This window comes from Colobus angolensis, unplaced genomic scaffold (assembly GCF_000951035.1).
Source record: "Colobus angolensis palliatus isolate OR3802 unplaced genomic scaffold, Cang.pa_1.0 Scaffold449, whole genome shotgun sequence".
Classification (NCBI taxonomy): domain Eukaryota; kingdom Metazoa; phylum Chordata; class Mammalia; order Primates; family Cercopithecidae; genus Colobus; species Colobus angolensis.
Window position 1 is genome coordinate 1,147,029 of NW_012117921.1, and position 16,934 is coordinate 1,163,962.

General features: G+C 49.6%; 1 protein-coding gene and 1 pseudogene across 3 annotated transcripts in view; both read right to left on the reverse strand.

Moving 5' to 3' along the window:
- Nucleotides 1–16,934, reverse strand: part of NFASC (neurofascin) — a 199,198-nt gene that overhangs the window by 67,968 nt on the left and 114,296 nt on the right. For 2 of the 3 annotated variants that reach the window (XM_011957760.1, XM_011957761.1), the window contains exons 3-7: nt 12,900–13,080; nt 6,381–6,398; nt 4,836–4,941; nt 2,903–3,099; nt 2,342–2,464 (exon numbers count right to left, since the gene is read on the reverse strand). In XM_011957760.1, the coding sequence (XP_011813150.1) occupies nt 2,342–2,464; nt 2,903–3,099; nt 4,836–4,941; nt 6,381–6,398; nt 12,900–12,990 (535 nt within the window). In that variant the 5' untranslated portion in view covers nt 12,991–13,080. The remainder of the gene's footprint in view (nt 1–2,341; nt 2,465–2,902; nt 3,100–4,835; nt 4,942–6,380; nt 6,399–12,899; nt 13,081–16,934) is intronic. The other variant, XM_011957762.1, reaches the window with a different exon arrangement.
- LOC105523029 lies at nt 9,929–10,588 on the reverse strand (annotated as a pseudogene).

Sequence of the window (16,934 nt, forward strand, 5' to 3'; positions counted from 1 at the left end):
TCATAGGTGGGAACTGAACAATGAGAACACTTGGACACAGGAAGGGGAACATCACACACCGCGGCCTCTTGTGGGGTGGGGGGAGTGGGGAGGGATAGCATTAGGAGATATACCTAATGTAAATGATGAGTTAATGGGTGCAGCACACCAACATGGCACATGTATCATATGTAACAAACCTGCATGTTGTGCACATGTACCCTAGAACATAAAGTGTAATAATAAAAAAAAGGTTCATACAAAAAAAAAGAAGAAAGCACTACTGATTATAACTGTAAGATATATACCAATCAATGATGTACGTCATCAGTTTTAAGAGGCCTTTCAATTTTAGAGATGTTAAAATACGAAAATGTCTGATTAATGATATCACTGGAGTGGCTGAAAATGTTGACTATATTTTCTTTCTTTTTTTTTCCAAGTGCTATATCTGATGTAAACCCAAAAGACCAGGTTTCCAGGCTGTTAGGTTTGTCAGAATATACCTAAAGCTGACTACTCACAGCTCTCTCCTTTCTATCCCCACAACTGTTTTTTAAGTCACCATTTCTTAAAGCACAAGGTTAACGAAGCCACCTTCCCCACAATGGGCTGGTCAGCTCTTCAAACCATCCTGATTTACTGTACCAGGCACAGTGCTAGGTGCTGGTGAAAGATGAGCAAGACTGTTACTGCCCTCAAATAACTTCCAGTTTAGTAGAAGAGGCAGCAGATAAATAAACAATCGCAATGCACCATGGTGAGCAGAACACACCAGTTAGAAGGGGATGAACTGCAGAAACGAACCCAATACATTCTAGGGGGTCCTAAGCTGGGCCTTAAAGGCTGCATATCTTATACCAGCAGAAACGACAGAGGAGCTGAGGTTTCTAAGGAGCTGGAAGAGTGTGTGCTAAAGGCTAAGAGTACACAGTCCACTCAGTGGTGTAGGGGGATAAGGTGGTAGAACGGCTGCAGAGGCAGAGGGCCAGATCTGGAATGGGAGTTGGTGCCAGGGAAAGGGATCTGGACCATTATGTTGAGGTGATGGAGGAGCCAATGAAGGGCTTTAAGCAGATGAATGAAACTATCAATTAACTATCACATTTTTAGAAAGACCAGGGAGGCCTGTATGGATAATTCTTGTTACCCAGGGAAAAACTGATGGTGGCTGGCGCAGGGGGTATGTCAGTGAGGATGGAAAGAAGACAAGGGTCTAAGATCTACTTGGGAGGCAGAGTAAACACCATTTGGTGGTGAATGTGATGTGGGAGAGATGAGAGAGGGGAGGTTGAACTGTGAATTAACAAATGAGGCCAGCAGCCTGTGGCCAGGCAGCCTTCCCCACAAATGTGCACTGTGATGGGGGAAGCGAGAGACAGTGATTGAGCACAAAGCCATCCTCAGCCTGCAAAACAAATTACAATGCTGCCTCATCAACAGGGCACCCTCTTTTCAAAGTAGGCTGCTAAGAATTCAGGGATGGATAGAAGGATGGATGACTGGCAGGTAGGCAGGTGGGGATATAGGTTGATGGATGGCTGGACAGATGGGAAAGGAAGGATGGAAGGAGGGGGAGGGGGGCAGACAAGTAGGCAGGAAGGGAGGGAGGACAGGAAGCCAGAAAGACACACAGAGAGATAACAGCTTTCTATTTACCTTTATTAATGCTTCTCCTTTTATTTAAATTGAAAACATGGGAAGAAACTGAGGTCCGGAGAGGTTGAATGAGCCTCAGTCCAAAATTGAGCCAGAACAATCACTGAGTGATATTACTCTGTCCCTGCTCCAGATACCCTATCTCCCCATCACTCCTTTATGAAAAGTTTCAATTCCCCATTCACCCTTCCTCCTACCAGAAGGGTGAATCAGAGTAAATCCAGACCAGTCAATACTTGAAAGAGGTGGTTTGGTATCAACCGCTTTCAATCGGCCAATTGGAAAAACCATTTCTCATCTTCTCCCCCAATCCTTTCTGTTTTACTCTTCATTTTCATTATCATGTTACCAAGTGCGTACTGTGTGTCTGGCCCTGTTCTAAGCACTTTGGGCATATTGACTCATTTATTCTTATAATAATCCTATTAGATAAGTACTATGATTAGCTCTGTTTTTTTCCAGAAGAGGAAACTGAGGCCCAGAGATGTAAGCAATTTGCTCAAGATCACACAGCAGCCAGGCTAGAAAATAAGCCCAAGCAGCCTCTCTCTGCAGAGCCTGTGTTCTCAGCCTGGTTGCCACATTGCATCTGCTTCTCACAAATCAAGGTCTTCTAGCTTGGGTAAGCCCTTCCTCATTTAACACACCCACCCCACTCCCTAAGGTTAAAATATAAACACAACACCAGGCCCCCAAGACTCACAGCTGCTCATCCAGAAGATGACTGGGGATGGAAGTCCAGGTGGGGGGTTGCACTGGAGCGTCAAAGGAGCGCCCTCTTGGACCACAACAGGGTCTAGGTTTTCCTTGGGCCACAGAGGAGATTCTGGAGAGAAGTGGACAAAGAGGATAAAGTGAGGGTGATGGCTGGGCCCAGGGCAAGGAGCAGGGTCAGAGGCAGGCATGCAAGGAGGAGAAACAGGAACCTGGACAAGGAGGGAGCAAGAGAGAGGGACAGGGCACATAAGCCTACTCGAGGGGCTGCCCTTGAGAGGCAGGAGAAGGGAGGCATCGTCAAAGGCTCCCCTCCTTTCCCCTCTCCTGTGCCCAGTGGCCAGTGAAATTGTTGCAGACAACAACTTCAAAAGGAAGCTTTGGGAGCTTCCTTTCCAAGGAATCGTTCTGAGTTGGGGAAGATGCATAGAGAACACCAAGGCATCTGCAGGCCAAGGGCAAGGGCGGGCCTTCTGGAATGGCCTTCCACACCCCCCACTCTCCATTTACCCAGGAGCAGGGCATTTCAGCCCTGCCCCATGCTACTCACTAGACACCTGCAGGCGGATCCTATTGGACAGGGCTGTGCCAAATTTGTTGCGGGCAAAGCACTGATATTCCCCCTCATATTCCTCTGGCCGCCCGCCACTGCGGAAGTCAATCACCAGGGTCCCAGACCTCCTCCTCATGGACACCCGGGGGTCCTTGGCAATGTTGAAGAATCTGCTGTTTCGTGTCCAGTGGAAGCTGTGGAGAGTGGGGAGCAGGGGCAACCAAGACGAATGGGGTGGGCTCTGGGCTCCAGGCAGATCTCAGATCCCTAGTTCCTGGCTCAGTACCAAAATTCCCTCTTGCAGCCCCATCGTGGCACCCCTATACCAACAGTTACCAGCCTGGCCGAGCAGAAGAACCATCTAGAGAGCTCAATAAAATGCAAAGTCCCAGGTCCTACTCAGGTGACTCTCCAGGGCAGGGGCCTGGCGTTAGTATTTCTACTCAGCTAAGACTGGGACTTGTGGCTCTAAGTGTTAGATACTCAAGTAGCTACTCGGGGGTTATGTTAAACATATCATCGAGGAGAGATTTTGCTGCTTCTTCCACCCCAGGACATTTCCAACCTCCCACTAGGAAGGCAAACTTAAATTCATATTCCACCCAACCTAAACACATCAGGGAGCTGGCCCTGCTCCTCCTACTGCCTTAATTTTACAATCCATTCTAAAGCCAAAGTGAAATGGCTTAGGTTATTTGTGCCCTGCTCAGTGAGTATAGATTACATAGCAGTGACCATGCCCTGTAGCCCAAGAGTGGCAGCTTTTAAAGAAATGGCAGCCTAGTAGAACTGAGCCCCTGCTGAAGAGCACTAGAATGCCCCCCTCTGCTCGTCCTGGGAGCTGCAGCCAGGGCCTCACATCCTCAGATGCCCACGATCTAACTTGTAAAAGAAGCAGGGAAAGCAGGAGCAGCTGGAACAGCAGGGGCTGCTCAGTGCCACAGGATCATTGTCCCTGCAAAGGAACCACGGAGGAAAAAAACCAAACCTCAGAAGCAAGCAAGAGTACCACTACCCTGACTGACCCTTCAGGGTGACTCACACGGCCAGTGAGGGAGTCCCTGCTGGTTCCCAGGCTCACAGCTCTGGGTTCGAGACCGTCTTGTGTGAACCCAGGGGGCCAGAATAAAGCTGCTGCATACCTGGCAGCCTCTGCTTGGCCTCATGTCTCCTGCTGACAGACACACCCTAGACGGGGTCCTGTCACATCTCGGTCTGAATCTTGCATGAGGCTCCTGAAGGGCTCAGTCTGTGGATGCTACTTTGAGGATGGGGATGGGGGCGGATAATAATATCTGCCATGTCTCTGATGCTTATCATTTGACAGAAATGAATCTGGCCTTGGGGGATCAGAAGCATGAGTTTAAATCTGAGTTCTGCCCCTTTCAAGCTGGGTAACCTTGGACCTCTGTACCTCTGTTTCCCTCCTCTTCATAAGGGCATTTGTCCTTCCCCAGAGCACTGTTAGGTGGTCGAACAAGACAATGTGAGGAACAGAACCTAACCTAGAGCCCGGACACACACAACAGGCTTTTAATTCATGTCTGTTGTCATCTTATTTGGTCTTAATTAGCACATAAACAGGTAGAAGCAAGCTCAGAACGAACGACTTGAGTTGGCTTGGAAGAGGAACTTCCTATAAGCTAAATGCGGGGCAGAGTGGAGGAGAGAATGTTAAACAGAAAGTCAGAAAACTGAATATCCAGTTCTGGCTTTTGATGTGAAACCAAGCCACTTGTTTTCTGATCTCCAGTTTCCTTATAGGCAAAATTTCCTGGTACCTCAATTGTGCCTTCCACCTAGTAGGTGCCTAATGGAAATTTTCTGGAACGGATGAGTCTAATTTTCTAGCTGCCTCATTTGCCTTAGTTATCATCAGGCCCAGAAGCAAGCGGGTGGTTTCAATGCATTCTTTTTCCCCACCACTCACCTGGGGGCAGGATTCCCTTTTGCTTCACACTCAATCAGGATGTTATCACGGGGGTCCACGATGTGATCCTTCACTGACTGCTTGGTGATGGTCGGTGGCTGCGTCACTGCAACAGTGCACAGGGAGCATGGTCAGGGCTGCAGGGACCTCCCCGGGGTCCAGCTTGGGGAACAGCTGAGATGAAGAGCTTCAGGAGCCACACATGCAAGCAATCAAGTGGGTGGGGTGCGGGGGGCAGTGAACAGGGTTCCATTCTAGAGACCCAGCTCCTTAAATGGTGCCGCAGGAAAGAAGGTGGGTGTCAAATATTAAGCAGAAGAAGAATCCCTTTAAAAAGATCCCGGCCGGGCGCGGTGGCTCAAGCCTGTAATCCCAGCACTTTGGGAGGCCGAAGCGGGTGGATCACGAGGTCCGGAGATCAAGACCATCCTGGCTAACATAGTGAAACCCCGTCTCTACTAAAAAATACAAAAAATTAGCCAGGTGTGGTGGAGCGTGCCTGTAGTCCCAGCTACTCAGGAAGCTGAGGCAGGAGAATGGCATAAACCCAGGAGGCGGAGCTGGCAGTGAGCCGAGATCGTGCCACTGCACTCCAGCCTGGGCAACAGAGCAAGACTGTGTCTCAAACAAACAAACAAACAAAAACCCATAGGCCAGGCACAGTGGCTCACACCTGTAATCCCAGCACTTTGGGAGGCTGAGGTGGGTGGATTGTCTGAGGTCGGGAGTTTAAGACCAGTCTGGCCAACGTGGTAAAATCCCATCTCTACTAAAAGTACTAAAAAAAAAAAAATTAGCTGGGCATGGTGGTGAGCACCTGTAACCCCGGCTACTCGGGAGGCTGAGGCAGGAGAATCACTTGAATCCAGGAGGCTGAGACTGCAGTGAGCCCAGATTGCGCCACTGCACTCCAGTGTGGGCAACAGAGCAAGACTCTGTCTTAAAAAAAAAAAAAAAAAAAAATCCCATAGCATCCCGAGGAGAAACTGAAGGCCAGGTTTTTAGTTTACTCATCCTTACATTATAATGCTTAGCACGACATACAGTGCACAATAGTTTTTGATAAATGTCTGTTGAGTGAATAAAGGAAGAAACAGCAGCTAGATTTTCAGAACTTAGGGGTCATGGAGGTTCTGAGCCCTGGAGGCTCAACAAATGGCCAAACTATGGTGAGGCTAGGGCAGAGAGGGCTTTCAGTCCCCAAGAACTTCCCAGATGCTCCCCATCTAGGTCCCAAGTGCCAGCCTTCTACCCTGGGGTCCTGTGCCAGCCACTGGAGGATGGGGAAACAGCTGTGGTGCACATGAGCTTCCATCCAATGACCCTCTTCTTACCACATGCCCCTCTGTCTTTCCCAGCAGGAGAGTGCTGCAGGCAAGCCTCCTTCCTTCCCGCTCAGTAAGAGACCCCACTACAGGGCTCTGGTGTGAAGAGGCCCCAGCAGAAGTCCCAGCAGGCCACTAATCCCCAGGTATTGCCTCACGCCTCATTCCTCCCTCCCACCTCCCAGAGGCACAGGCACAGAGAGCCACGCAGGGCACTTACGCTCATTCTGAATGCTTGCTGTTAGTTCCGACGGGTTAGCATTGGAGAGGGAGAAAAGAAGAACATCGTTATGCACACAACCGCCCAGGCGTCCTCACGCCCCAGCACACAGGGAGTGGGCGGGGTGCATCGGGGAGGGCGCTGAGCACAGGGCTCTCTCCTCCTGGCTGCAGAGCTCAGTGCAAGAACCAAGTAGGGTTGGGGAACGGACCCAGTGAGTGGCTAATGGAGAAGGTGACGCCTCCCCTGGGCAACCAAAACCACAGAGTTGGGCAGAAAGACTGGCTCTGATCAAAGGACAAGTGTCACCAGGAAGTCCACATGTCCCAAGGTGACAATGCTGCTTGAAAGAGGCCTTGAAAGTATTTCCCTCCATCTGATGCCACTGAGGGAAGTGGGTTCCTCAGCCGACAGTGAACAGGAGAGGCTGAGGGCAAGACAGGTGCCAGGAAGGGAGTGGATTGGAACCACTGCTGCAGGGCAAAACTCCAAGATCTCACTTCTCCCATAACACCTTCTCTCCTTGGCATCTCCTCCTTTCCCATCCTATGGAAGACTCTAGAGACAAATGCCCCTTTCATGGTACATTGCCCTATAGAAATCATGCTTCTCAATGGGAGGCTCCAGGGATGAAGCAGAGTCTACGGCTCCTTTCTGTGCTTTTCACAAAGAATGTAAGGAGGCAGGTGGCACAAATCTCCCCCAGCTCCTACCTGAAGTATGCATGTGCTCATATAGGTGTGCTCCTGTGAAGGTGGGTGTATGTATCTGAGGTCCGGGCTTCTCAAATTTTAACATGCATATGCATCACCAGGGCGCTGGTTAAAATGCAGGTTCTGATTCAGTTGGGCTGGGGTGGGGCCGGGCAATGCCATGCTGGTGGTGTGTGAACCACACTCTGGATAGGAAGGTTTTAGATGGTGTGCTTTTTGTGGGGACAAGGTCTTGGTTAAAGTGTGCAGAAAAGAGAACACGTGTTGCTGTGACTTTAAAATGTCTTTTCCTGATGATTGTATCAGAAAGTAACATGGCATTCTCATTTCATGCAGGTGCAGACTATTGTACTGTTGTTGCAGGCTGACTTTTTCAGAGTGAGGGCTCTTTGTGGGGAGTTGCGAGCTGCCAGCATCAGGGCAAAGTCATGATGACCTTGAAGCCTTCCTGCCTGACTTGAGTGAGACGTGGCGAGGATTCTGGGGGCTTAGAGAGGGCAGCCTGGAGAGGCCAGAGTTAAGCTCAGAACAAGAGGTGCAGGAAGAGCCACAGCAGGAGAGGGAAGAGAGACCCCAGAGGAGGGGCAGAGTGTGGCAGGACAAGGGCCCTGCTGTACATGCTGTGCATGAAGGAAAGTCTTGAGACTAAGACTCATGAAAAGATCCAAAATAATTATTTCGTGTGATTCCTGGAGGACTGAAGAGACATTTGCTTCACCATGTGCCCAGGGCTGCCCGAGCAGGAGACAAAGGAATGAAAAGTCCAGGGGGAAAGCAAAAATCTATGGCTTCTGAACACATGCTCCCTGGAGTTCGTCTCTGCAGCATCTTCATCCATACATGATATTCTTGCCAGGGCCCCAAGAAAGGTAACTCTAGAAGGATGAATGCCAGTTGGCTTGGGTGGGGAGAAGGGGCCATTCTTAGGAGAGGCAGGGCTGTCACTGGGACCCACTCCCCTTGGCCCTTAGTCCAGGCCCTTGGCTTCTTCATTCAGGACATTTTTGGGGTCTCACCCTGGGTAGCAAGCCTGACAAGGGACCTCCTTTGCCTATTCAAGATTTCAAGCCTCTCTTATAGAATCAAAGGCTGACTCAATGGAAAGAGCCCTAGACATTGTCCAGGGAATCTCCAGATCCAGGGAAGAAGTCTCTTGGCTAAGATCATACAAGATCATATAGGAAGTTTGCTGCAGAGCTAGAATGAGAACCAGCTCTCCCAGTGCCTGGTCCAGAGTTTTTTTTTTTTTTTTTTAAACAAATCCATCCTTGGCCAGAGAGGTGAGAGCAAGCCAGCTGGGGCCTCAGGGCTCTGCTCTCCTTGACATTCTGGAGAAGGGTGAGTGAGAGGGGAGACTGTGGGCGCTGGAGACTCTCAGAGCAGCAAGAGCTGGTTGGATGCTGTCCCCAGGCCCCATACTATTAGGCCAGGGGCCTCTGGAGAATCTACTTGACTAAAGGGATGGCATCTGCAGCCACCACTGTGCTACTAAGGAATTTCTTACAGGGACAGAATCAACCCAGGAGACAAGCTGCGACAGGGAGAAGACAGTGGGGACAGCTTGTCTAGGGATGAGGGTGACCAAGTTCTCACCCAGAGTCACACCACTCGCCTTCTATGGAGCAGTGGAAAGTGAATTCCACAGCTGTTCCAGCTCAGCTCTGCAGGGACTGAGGCAGACGCCTGCTCAGTCCGCGAGGTTTCTTTATTCATGTGCCTCTTTTCTTTCCCTGGCTCTGATACCTACGACCTCTGGCACCCATCCCTCAGGAGATGGAGCATGTGAGTGCGTGTGACTGAGGTGTATGCGAGTGGGAGTGAGTGTGCAGGAGCATGAGCACATATGGGTATGTGAGGGCATGTGTGAGTGTGCATGAGTGTGAGCATGTGAGGGCGTGTGAGTGGGTGTGTGGGTGTGCATGAGTGAGCAGGTATGGGCGTGAGTGTGAGTGTATGTGTGAATGTGCATGTATGTGTGAGAGTGTGCATGTGAGCTGAGGCCATCCTGCAGCGTTATTTGTGATGGAGGTTGGGGGGAATTGTTTCTGCCACTCCTGGGAGGAAAATGCTGTCCCCTGATGCAGGGCTAGGGACAGAAGGGCCAGCAGACTCACTTTTTGGCAAACTCACTCCAGTTGATGAGGCGACTTTTGGCTGTTTTCAAAGGTCATACTGTTCTCCTTGGGGCTGGATAGGGAGGGAAGGAGGAAGGAAGGGGACAGGTGGGAGGGGTGCGTGTGACTCCGCTGGCACAGCAGTGGGAGCTGGAGGCTGGGCCTTCAATGAGGGACTGTGCAGCGGTCCAGGGCTCTGCTCCAGGAGGCCTGTGGCGCCCAGCCTCTCTAGAATAGAAGCAGTGCCTCTGGCCTCGAGACACAGATAATGTCCGCTGAACGAGCAAACGAGTAGAAGGAACACCTGGCAGGGCGAGAACGTTAAGAAAGCCTGATCGGCCGGGCGCGGTGGCTCAAGCCTGTAATCCCAGCACTTTGGGAGGCCGAGACGGGTGGATCACGAGGTCAGGAGATCGAGACCATCCTGGCTAACACTGTTAAACCCCGTCTCTACTAAAAAAAAAAAATACAAAAAACTAGCCAGGCGAGGTGGCGGGCGCCTGTAGTCCCAGCTACTCGGAAGGCTGAGGCAGGAGAATGGCGTAAACCCGGGAGGCGGAGCTTGCAGTGAGCTGAGATCCGGCCACTGCACTCCAGCCTGGGTGATAGAGCAAGACTCCGTCTCAAAAAAAAAAAAAAAAAAAAAGAAAGCCTGATCTTCCTTCAGCCCAGGGCTGGATGGAGAGTGGGCTCAGCTCAGCACACATAGGAGGTCTGTGATGCTGGGCCCAGTGAGATGGAGAGACCCGCTGAGGACAGCCTCTTCCCAGGGCAGCCGGGGCCTCTCTGAAGGGCTTGCCTGCTGTCTTGCATTCAGCTTCTTTTTTCTGTTTGTTTGTTTTTGAGGAATAAATAGTCTTTATGAGCTCAGACCAGAAGCCCATGGGTCTTGGGGACCTCTGTGGACTTGTGATTTTCTTCTCCACGTTCTTTTGGGCCTGTTTCCGCTGCTGTTTCTTCTGGTAGTGGATCTTGGCCTTTTCTCTCTTCTTTTCCTCCAGGGTGGCTATCATTGCCTGGTACTTCCAGCCAACCTCATGAGACAGGTACCCCAGGCAGGCAAACTTTCTCGTGGGCTTCAGATGCTCAGCTTTGAGGGCAGCAAGGACTACCATCCGCTTTTTTGTGTCAGGGGCAGTGGGATTCCATCAGACACCATGAGGTGGTCCAGGGTGGCCTGACCTCGCTTGGTCTTGTGGGGTAGGATGCCCCGTAGGGTCTGTCAAAAAAGGCAGCTGGGGGCCCGGGAATGGTGGGGGCCTCGGGAAGGGTTGGTGTTCATCCACTCGCAGAGGAAGGCCAGATACTTTAACTTGTTTCCATTGAAATTGCCAGAAATGCCAATGCCCTTGCAGTGCATGACCACCACCTTCCAGCCCAGCAGTACAGGAGGCCCAGGGGATGGCCTCAGCCATAGAGTGCCAGGACCTGCCCCCTCATCCCCTGTCATCTTCGGCGGTCAGCTTGGAAAGTGTTCAGTTTCTGCAGACTCTTTTTGGACATGTTGCCAGGGTCATTGGACCTGCAGCAACCAGGGAGGTGTCATGTGTGTGGGGCATGCTCCAGGCAGCCTGGGTCTCCTGCCCAGACACAGCCAGGGCACCTGGAATGGCATTGCAGAAGGACTTCCCTGTCCATCAGAGAGGTGCTGTGGTCCTATTGCGGCTCTGTTGCTTCCTTGTCTCTAACCCGCAGGCTAAGGATAACACCTATGTTGAGGGTTAGCTGCCAGAACCATGTGTGATGAGGCACATGCAGCACTTAGCTCTCTCCCTGGTGCATGACACCTGCGATTCCAGTGGTTTCTAAGGAGAAGGACTCAGAGGAGGCAGGTGGGGGTGGGACATATCAGGTCCCAAATTTGGGGGTCAAGAGACTCGGGTTCTGTTTTGATTCCACCACCCATTTGCTATGCGACTCTAAGCTAGTAAAGGCTTGAGTTTCTGGGAACACAACATGGGGTGGGGGTCATCCCAGGGACACTGGAATGGGGAGATGGTGGGGAGATCAGGACACTCTCAGCTCTATCCTACAGGTAGGGCTTTGGAGAGCCTCCTTGGGGTGTCTGCTGTGTCTCCATTTCCTTAGAGCTTTAGAATTCCGGATTCTTAAGACAGATACCAAAGCCATCTATTTATAGGCTCACTTTGCAGGGACCCCTCACCCACTGGCCCCAGGGATCAAAGCAGCAGATGAGTGAGTGAGGAGAAGCAGCAGAAGAGAAATGAGCCTTCACCACTTCCCTGATAACCCAATTTCCTCTGCACACCCTCCCACCAGGGACTTGGCCTTACCAGGCTCCTTATTACACTGTCTGCCTGGGACTGTTAATGAGAAACTCTCCTCGAGCCAGCCACACAGACAGTTACCATGGGAACAGGTCCTTTCACAACTCTGCTCTCCTCCCTCCCTGTGCACGTGCACACGTGTGTGGGCATGCATACACACGCTCACATACATGCAAGTCCACATACCTGGGGGTATTGGGAGGGCAGCAGGGGCTTTGCCCATCTTACCTCTGGGTCTGACTTACAGTTACTACTGGTGTTCTATCATCCAAAGTGTCCCCTCCTCTGGGGCAGCTATTATTGGTGAAGTAGGGTGCCTGGAGGGCTGAGATACCTCCAACTCTTCTCCAAACTATGCTAACTTCAGGACCAGGGGTCTGACTTTGGAAAGCTCAGGGAGGACTTCTTGGAGTTTGTGTTACTCTCCCGCCCCCCTCCCCAGACATCTGTTAACTGGAGAGAGCCCAAGCCAATGTTGGTGTCACGTGGGTTCCCTCTGTTCCTTGACATAAGAAACAGGGGTCAGAGATGGCATGCTCACATTTTAGCCTGGGGAGGCTAAGACATTTTACCGGAAGTGTCAGAGTTGTGGTAAAGGTGGCACACACCTAACGGCAGGGCCGAGGAGCTTGGCTGCCAATAAATGGGCCATTGCTGAATGCAGCAACCGATATGGTTGGTGGAGACATGGCCGTTAGATTTGCATTTTAAGCCCCTTACTTTATGATTCTGATGGTCAAATAATGCCCCCTCCATGAGAAACAGAATGACAGCGATTTTACTTTTTATCTTTACTGCGGGAAAGTTGAAAACAATGAGAAGGAATTCATTCCTGGTTCTCCCATGTGGCTTGATAATGGGGCTCTATTTTAATGTCTCATTTAGCCATATCTTTTGCAAAGATAATTCTGCTCCCAGCCCTTCCTAGGCCTGTGTCCTCCTGATTCCTCCAGCCAAGAGGGCCCGAAGGGTGTGGATTTGAATATATCAGACATTAGAAAAGCAAGTAAGAACTGTGCCACCATACTTGACCCTGGAAACTGCTTTTCTGGGCAAGTCAAGACCATAGAGGACCTGGAGAGGTGAGCAGAGGGAAAAACCCAACCGGCACTCAGAATCCCAAACTCCGCCACCTCTGGTCCCACTCAGCTGGCTCCAGGCGTCCCAAGCATCAGCTCAGCCACAGCCCTGAGAAACTGGCTCTGCAACACACAGTCTCAAACTTTCAAACAGGAGCCCGTGTCAGTTCTTTGGAGAGAAACCCAGCTCTAAATCTCAGAATCCACTGCTTCCCCTCTCCTCAACCTTCTTTGAATGATCTGAACTTTCCTCTGACCATCCCTCCCCTCCTACCGCTCTGCCCAAAATCAGGAGAAAAAGAGAAGAGGATGGGGCAGAACTCACGATCCATAGGAATTTCGATGGCTCCACCAAGACTGAGGAGGCAGAAGAGGAAGGCTGCATGGACCCAGGGTGGCGGTGGCTGCCTGGCCATCCTCGGCACCCAGCCCCGCTCCCTGCTCCCCAGCACTCGGGGTCTTGTCACCTCGAGCCGCTTTAATTGGGCCTCCCGGACAGAGCTCAGCTGTGGAAAGAAACATAAGAGCAAGTGGGTTTTTCATGAACTTGCAGTTTGCTCTAGCAATCCTACAGGGCTTTGGAGGACCCAAGGGCCCCCTTGGTCACAGAGTAATGTTCTAGATAGAGCAGGGTTTCTTAAATCTCAACACTATTGACATGTGGGACTGAAAAATTCTTGGCGTGGGGAACTGTCCTGGGTATTGTAAGATGTTTAGCAGAATCCCTGACCTCTATCCACTAGAAACCAGTACAGCCCACCCCCTTCACCACAACCAATCAGAAATGTCTTCAGACATTGGCAATTGTTCCCTGGAGGGCAAACCCCCCAGCTGAAAACCACTGTTAGAGAAGGAAGGGCAACTCCGCAAAGAACAGTCATGAAAACAAACACTGGCCTATTGGCCTGTAGGCCCAGCAACCAGAAGATGCCACGCACCGATCTGGTAAGAAACGTACCAGTCTCACAGCCTCTCTGAACCACATGTGCTGGGTGTGCCTGGGGCTGAGCATATTTGTGGTAGAGGCACAGAGATGAGATCGCACTGATGTCCTTTGATCCCAGGACGAAGGGGGCAGGGTGACATTGGCAGGCTTGGGGAATCATGGGTTAGATAGGTGAAGACATGGTTGCACAAAGGATTTTTTGTCATTTTTGCAGAAAAATGAATGATTTCTGCAAGTATTTTGTGCAGCTACGGAACAGTGATCCCTGATATTGCCCTTCTATAGATAATGGCAGTGGTAAGATGACGACCACGAGGAAGTGGGCTTCAGGTGGCTGGTAGAATAAACAACATTTAAGATGGTTCAGTGTTCATCCTCAAGCACAAGAAATCATTCCAGGGCTTACAGAGATGGTGTTAAAAATGGTTGTCCAAGGAACCTAGAATGGATCCTTAGAGACAAACCTTTCTTCTCCTCCTCTAGAAAGAGAAGAGCAAGAAGGGCCTACAGCTGAGACTCAAATACAGTGCTTTAAGATTACCTGAGGTTCTGAAACATACACTTTAAAAAATTGGTCCAGTTTGCTATTCTACTGTGGTGCCAAGTCAAAGAGGAAGCCAGGAGGTGGCTTCTCCAGAATTCCTCCAGTTTTCCTAGATTCATAGCTACCTATCAGATGGACACATCATTCTCCTGCTCCTACTTCATTTGGCAGCAAATTGAAGCCCACTCTCAATTGTGCACATGCACCATCTCCCATCCACCCTGACTGAGGGTGCAGAAGATAAGAACAGCACTCCAGTGCTTGCTCTCTGGGAGGGCGAGAGATCCTGGGAAACAAGGCCATCCTTCTAGAGACCTGGAGCAGAAAGCAGGTCACTGATTCTTGCAATAGGACAAGGGACTTCCCCTGTGCCAGGATACGGGGCAAACTAAAGGATTCTTATTCACATTTTTGCAGTTTCTATCCTGGAAACTGGGCCCAGCACCAACCCTTAACTGTGTATATTTCTGGACTCCATCCACTTGTTTCCTTTCCCACTGCCACCACCTTGGTTTTGATCACCAACATTTCATGCCAGAGTTACTGCAACAGCTTCCTAAGTGGTCTCTCCACATCCACTTTCCCCCTCGTGGTTTGTTTTTTACTTTATTATTTTTTATTGACACATAATAATTGTACACAGTTATGGGAGGCAGTGTGATATGCCCCCCTGATTTACTCTCCACTCATAACCAAAGGTATTATTTCTAAAGGCAAACAGAAATGTGCTACTCCCCTAGTGTAACTCTCAATAGCTCACTGCTGCTTGGGAGCTATTGAGCTATTGCTATTGAGCTGCTTGGGAGCTATTGAGCTATTGCTGCTTGGGAGTTAAAGGTAGTGTCCTTGACATGGTTCAGAGGTCCTGCATAATGTGCCCCCTCTGCTAGCTCACTGTTCATCCCTCCCGTGTTCCAGCCAAGACTGCTCTTCTACCAGCTCCCTCAGTACCTCATGCTTGGTCTTGCTTACTGACTTTTGCACCATGAAGCTCTGTCTAGAACACTCTGTGTCTGCCCTCTCTCATTAGTATTTTCCAGGTATGACATACGTGTCCTTCATCTGTGCTCCTGCACACACTTTACTTCCCCAATATTGCACATTTCACTTTGTATTCATTCCAAAAGCTACTTGTCTATCTCCCCTATGAAAATGAAAACTTCTTTATAAGGGAAGGTACTCTGTCTTGTTTACTGTTCTATTCTTAGAATCGATCATAGTACCTAAAACATAGCAGATTTTTGAAACCGTGAGATGGATGGATATACGGATGAATGAAAAAATGAACGAATGATTAAATGGATGAAATAAGAAGCCATTTGGACCATCACGTGCTTTTAAAACCTCACGTTTCCCCAGAAAACCACCAGGCGGCGCAGGAGAGCACATGCCGTGGACCTGGGTGGCATACTGTGAAGGCTACTCATTAGTAGAAGAAAAAAATCCGTCTCAGCACAGACGGTGCTTTCTGGAGAGGAAACCAACAAGCTGAAGGAGGGTTAAGAGAGGAGAAAATCTCCCAAGGAGGGACCCTCTATCTAGAAGGCATCACAGGAGGTCTTTGGTTCATCTTCCCAACTCTCTAAGATGGTCCTTACACTGTCGCAGAAAGAATCCACTAATGCCTCTCCTTGGCTTATACATCGCCAAAGACCAGACTTAGATTAGGCAGCTGAACCCTTAGTGCTGAGGGAACCTGCACTAGAGGAAGGCGCAGCAGGGGCGGTGGGGATGGCGCCTGTCAGGGCTCCATGACCAGCATGTTTGGTTTAGGAGCTGCCAAGCAGTAGGAAGTGAAGGGAAAGAGAAGGATATTTTATTTTGGGAATCTTGATAGAACTAGGAAGCCAGAAGCTATTAATTAAAACAGATACACATTGGCAAGAAAAAAAGCCCAATTGTATGGGACATTTTGAATTTACTATTTAACAACAGGGTGGAAAAAGAATCTCAAGATAACCACATTTAGCTGTGTAGCAATTCTCTCCCCCTTTCCTCTCTGGAACCCAGTTTTTCCAACAAAATCTTACAAGAGGAAAAGAATGTAAAGAACATGAGTTTCATACAGTCCCCTTTCTTTTCAGATGAAGAAACAAAATCCCAGAGAAGGGAAGTGACTGGTTTGAGTTTACCCAGCTGGTTAGTGGCAAAGCTAGAAAAAGAACCCAGGCTTCTTGACTCCTAGTCCAGGGATTTTCCATCCATTTTTCTCTTTTTATGTACAGGAAAAGTACCAGAGTAAGGCTGCTATTTAAAAAAGAAATGTATAGTTTGGCAGTTCCTTAAAAAGTAAGAAATAAAATTACCATATGACTCTGCAATTCTACTCCTAAGGTATATGAGCAAAAGGATTAAAAACAGGCATCAAACAAGTACATGTACACGAATGTTCACAGCAGCATCATGTACAACAGTCAAAGGGTGGACACAGCCCAGATGTCCTCTAAGGGATGAATGGATAAACAAACTCCAGTACGCACATACCCTGGAATATGACTCAGCCATAGGAAGGAATTCAATACTGACATGCTCCAACTGGATGAATCCTGAAAACACGCTCGGTGAAAGAACCATGCACAAAAGGTCACAGGGAATGATCCCATAGATATGACATCTCTAGGTCTTATCTATAGAATAGATACATACACAGAGACAAAACACGGATTGTCTCTGGTGACCAGAGGCAGAGGGGAAGGGAGAAGGAGGGTAACTGGTTAATGGGTATGAGGTTTCCTTTTGAGATGCAAATGTTTTGGAACTAGACAGAGTTGTGGTTGCACACATTGTGAATGGACCAAATGCTACTGAATTGTGCACTTAATTTAATTTATTTATTTTGGAGACAGAGTCTCACTCTGTTGCCCAGGCTG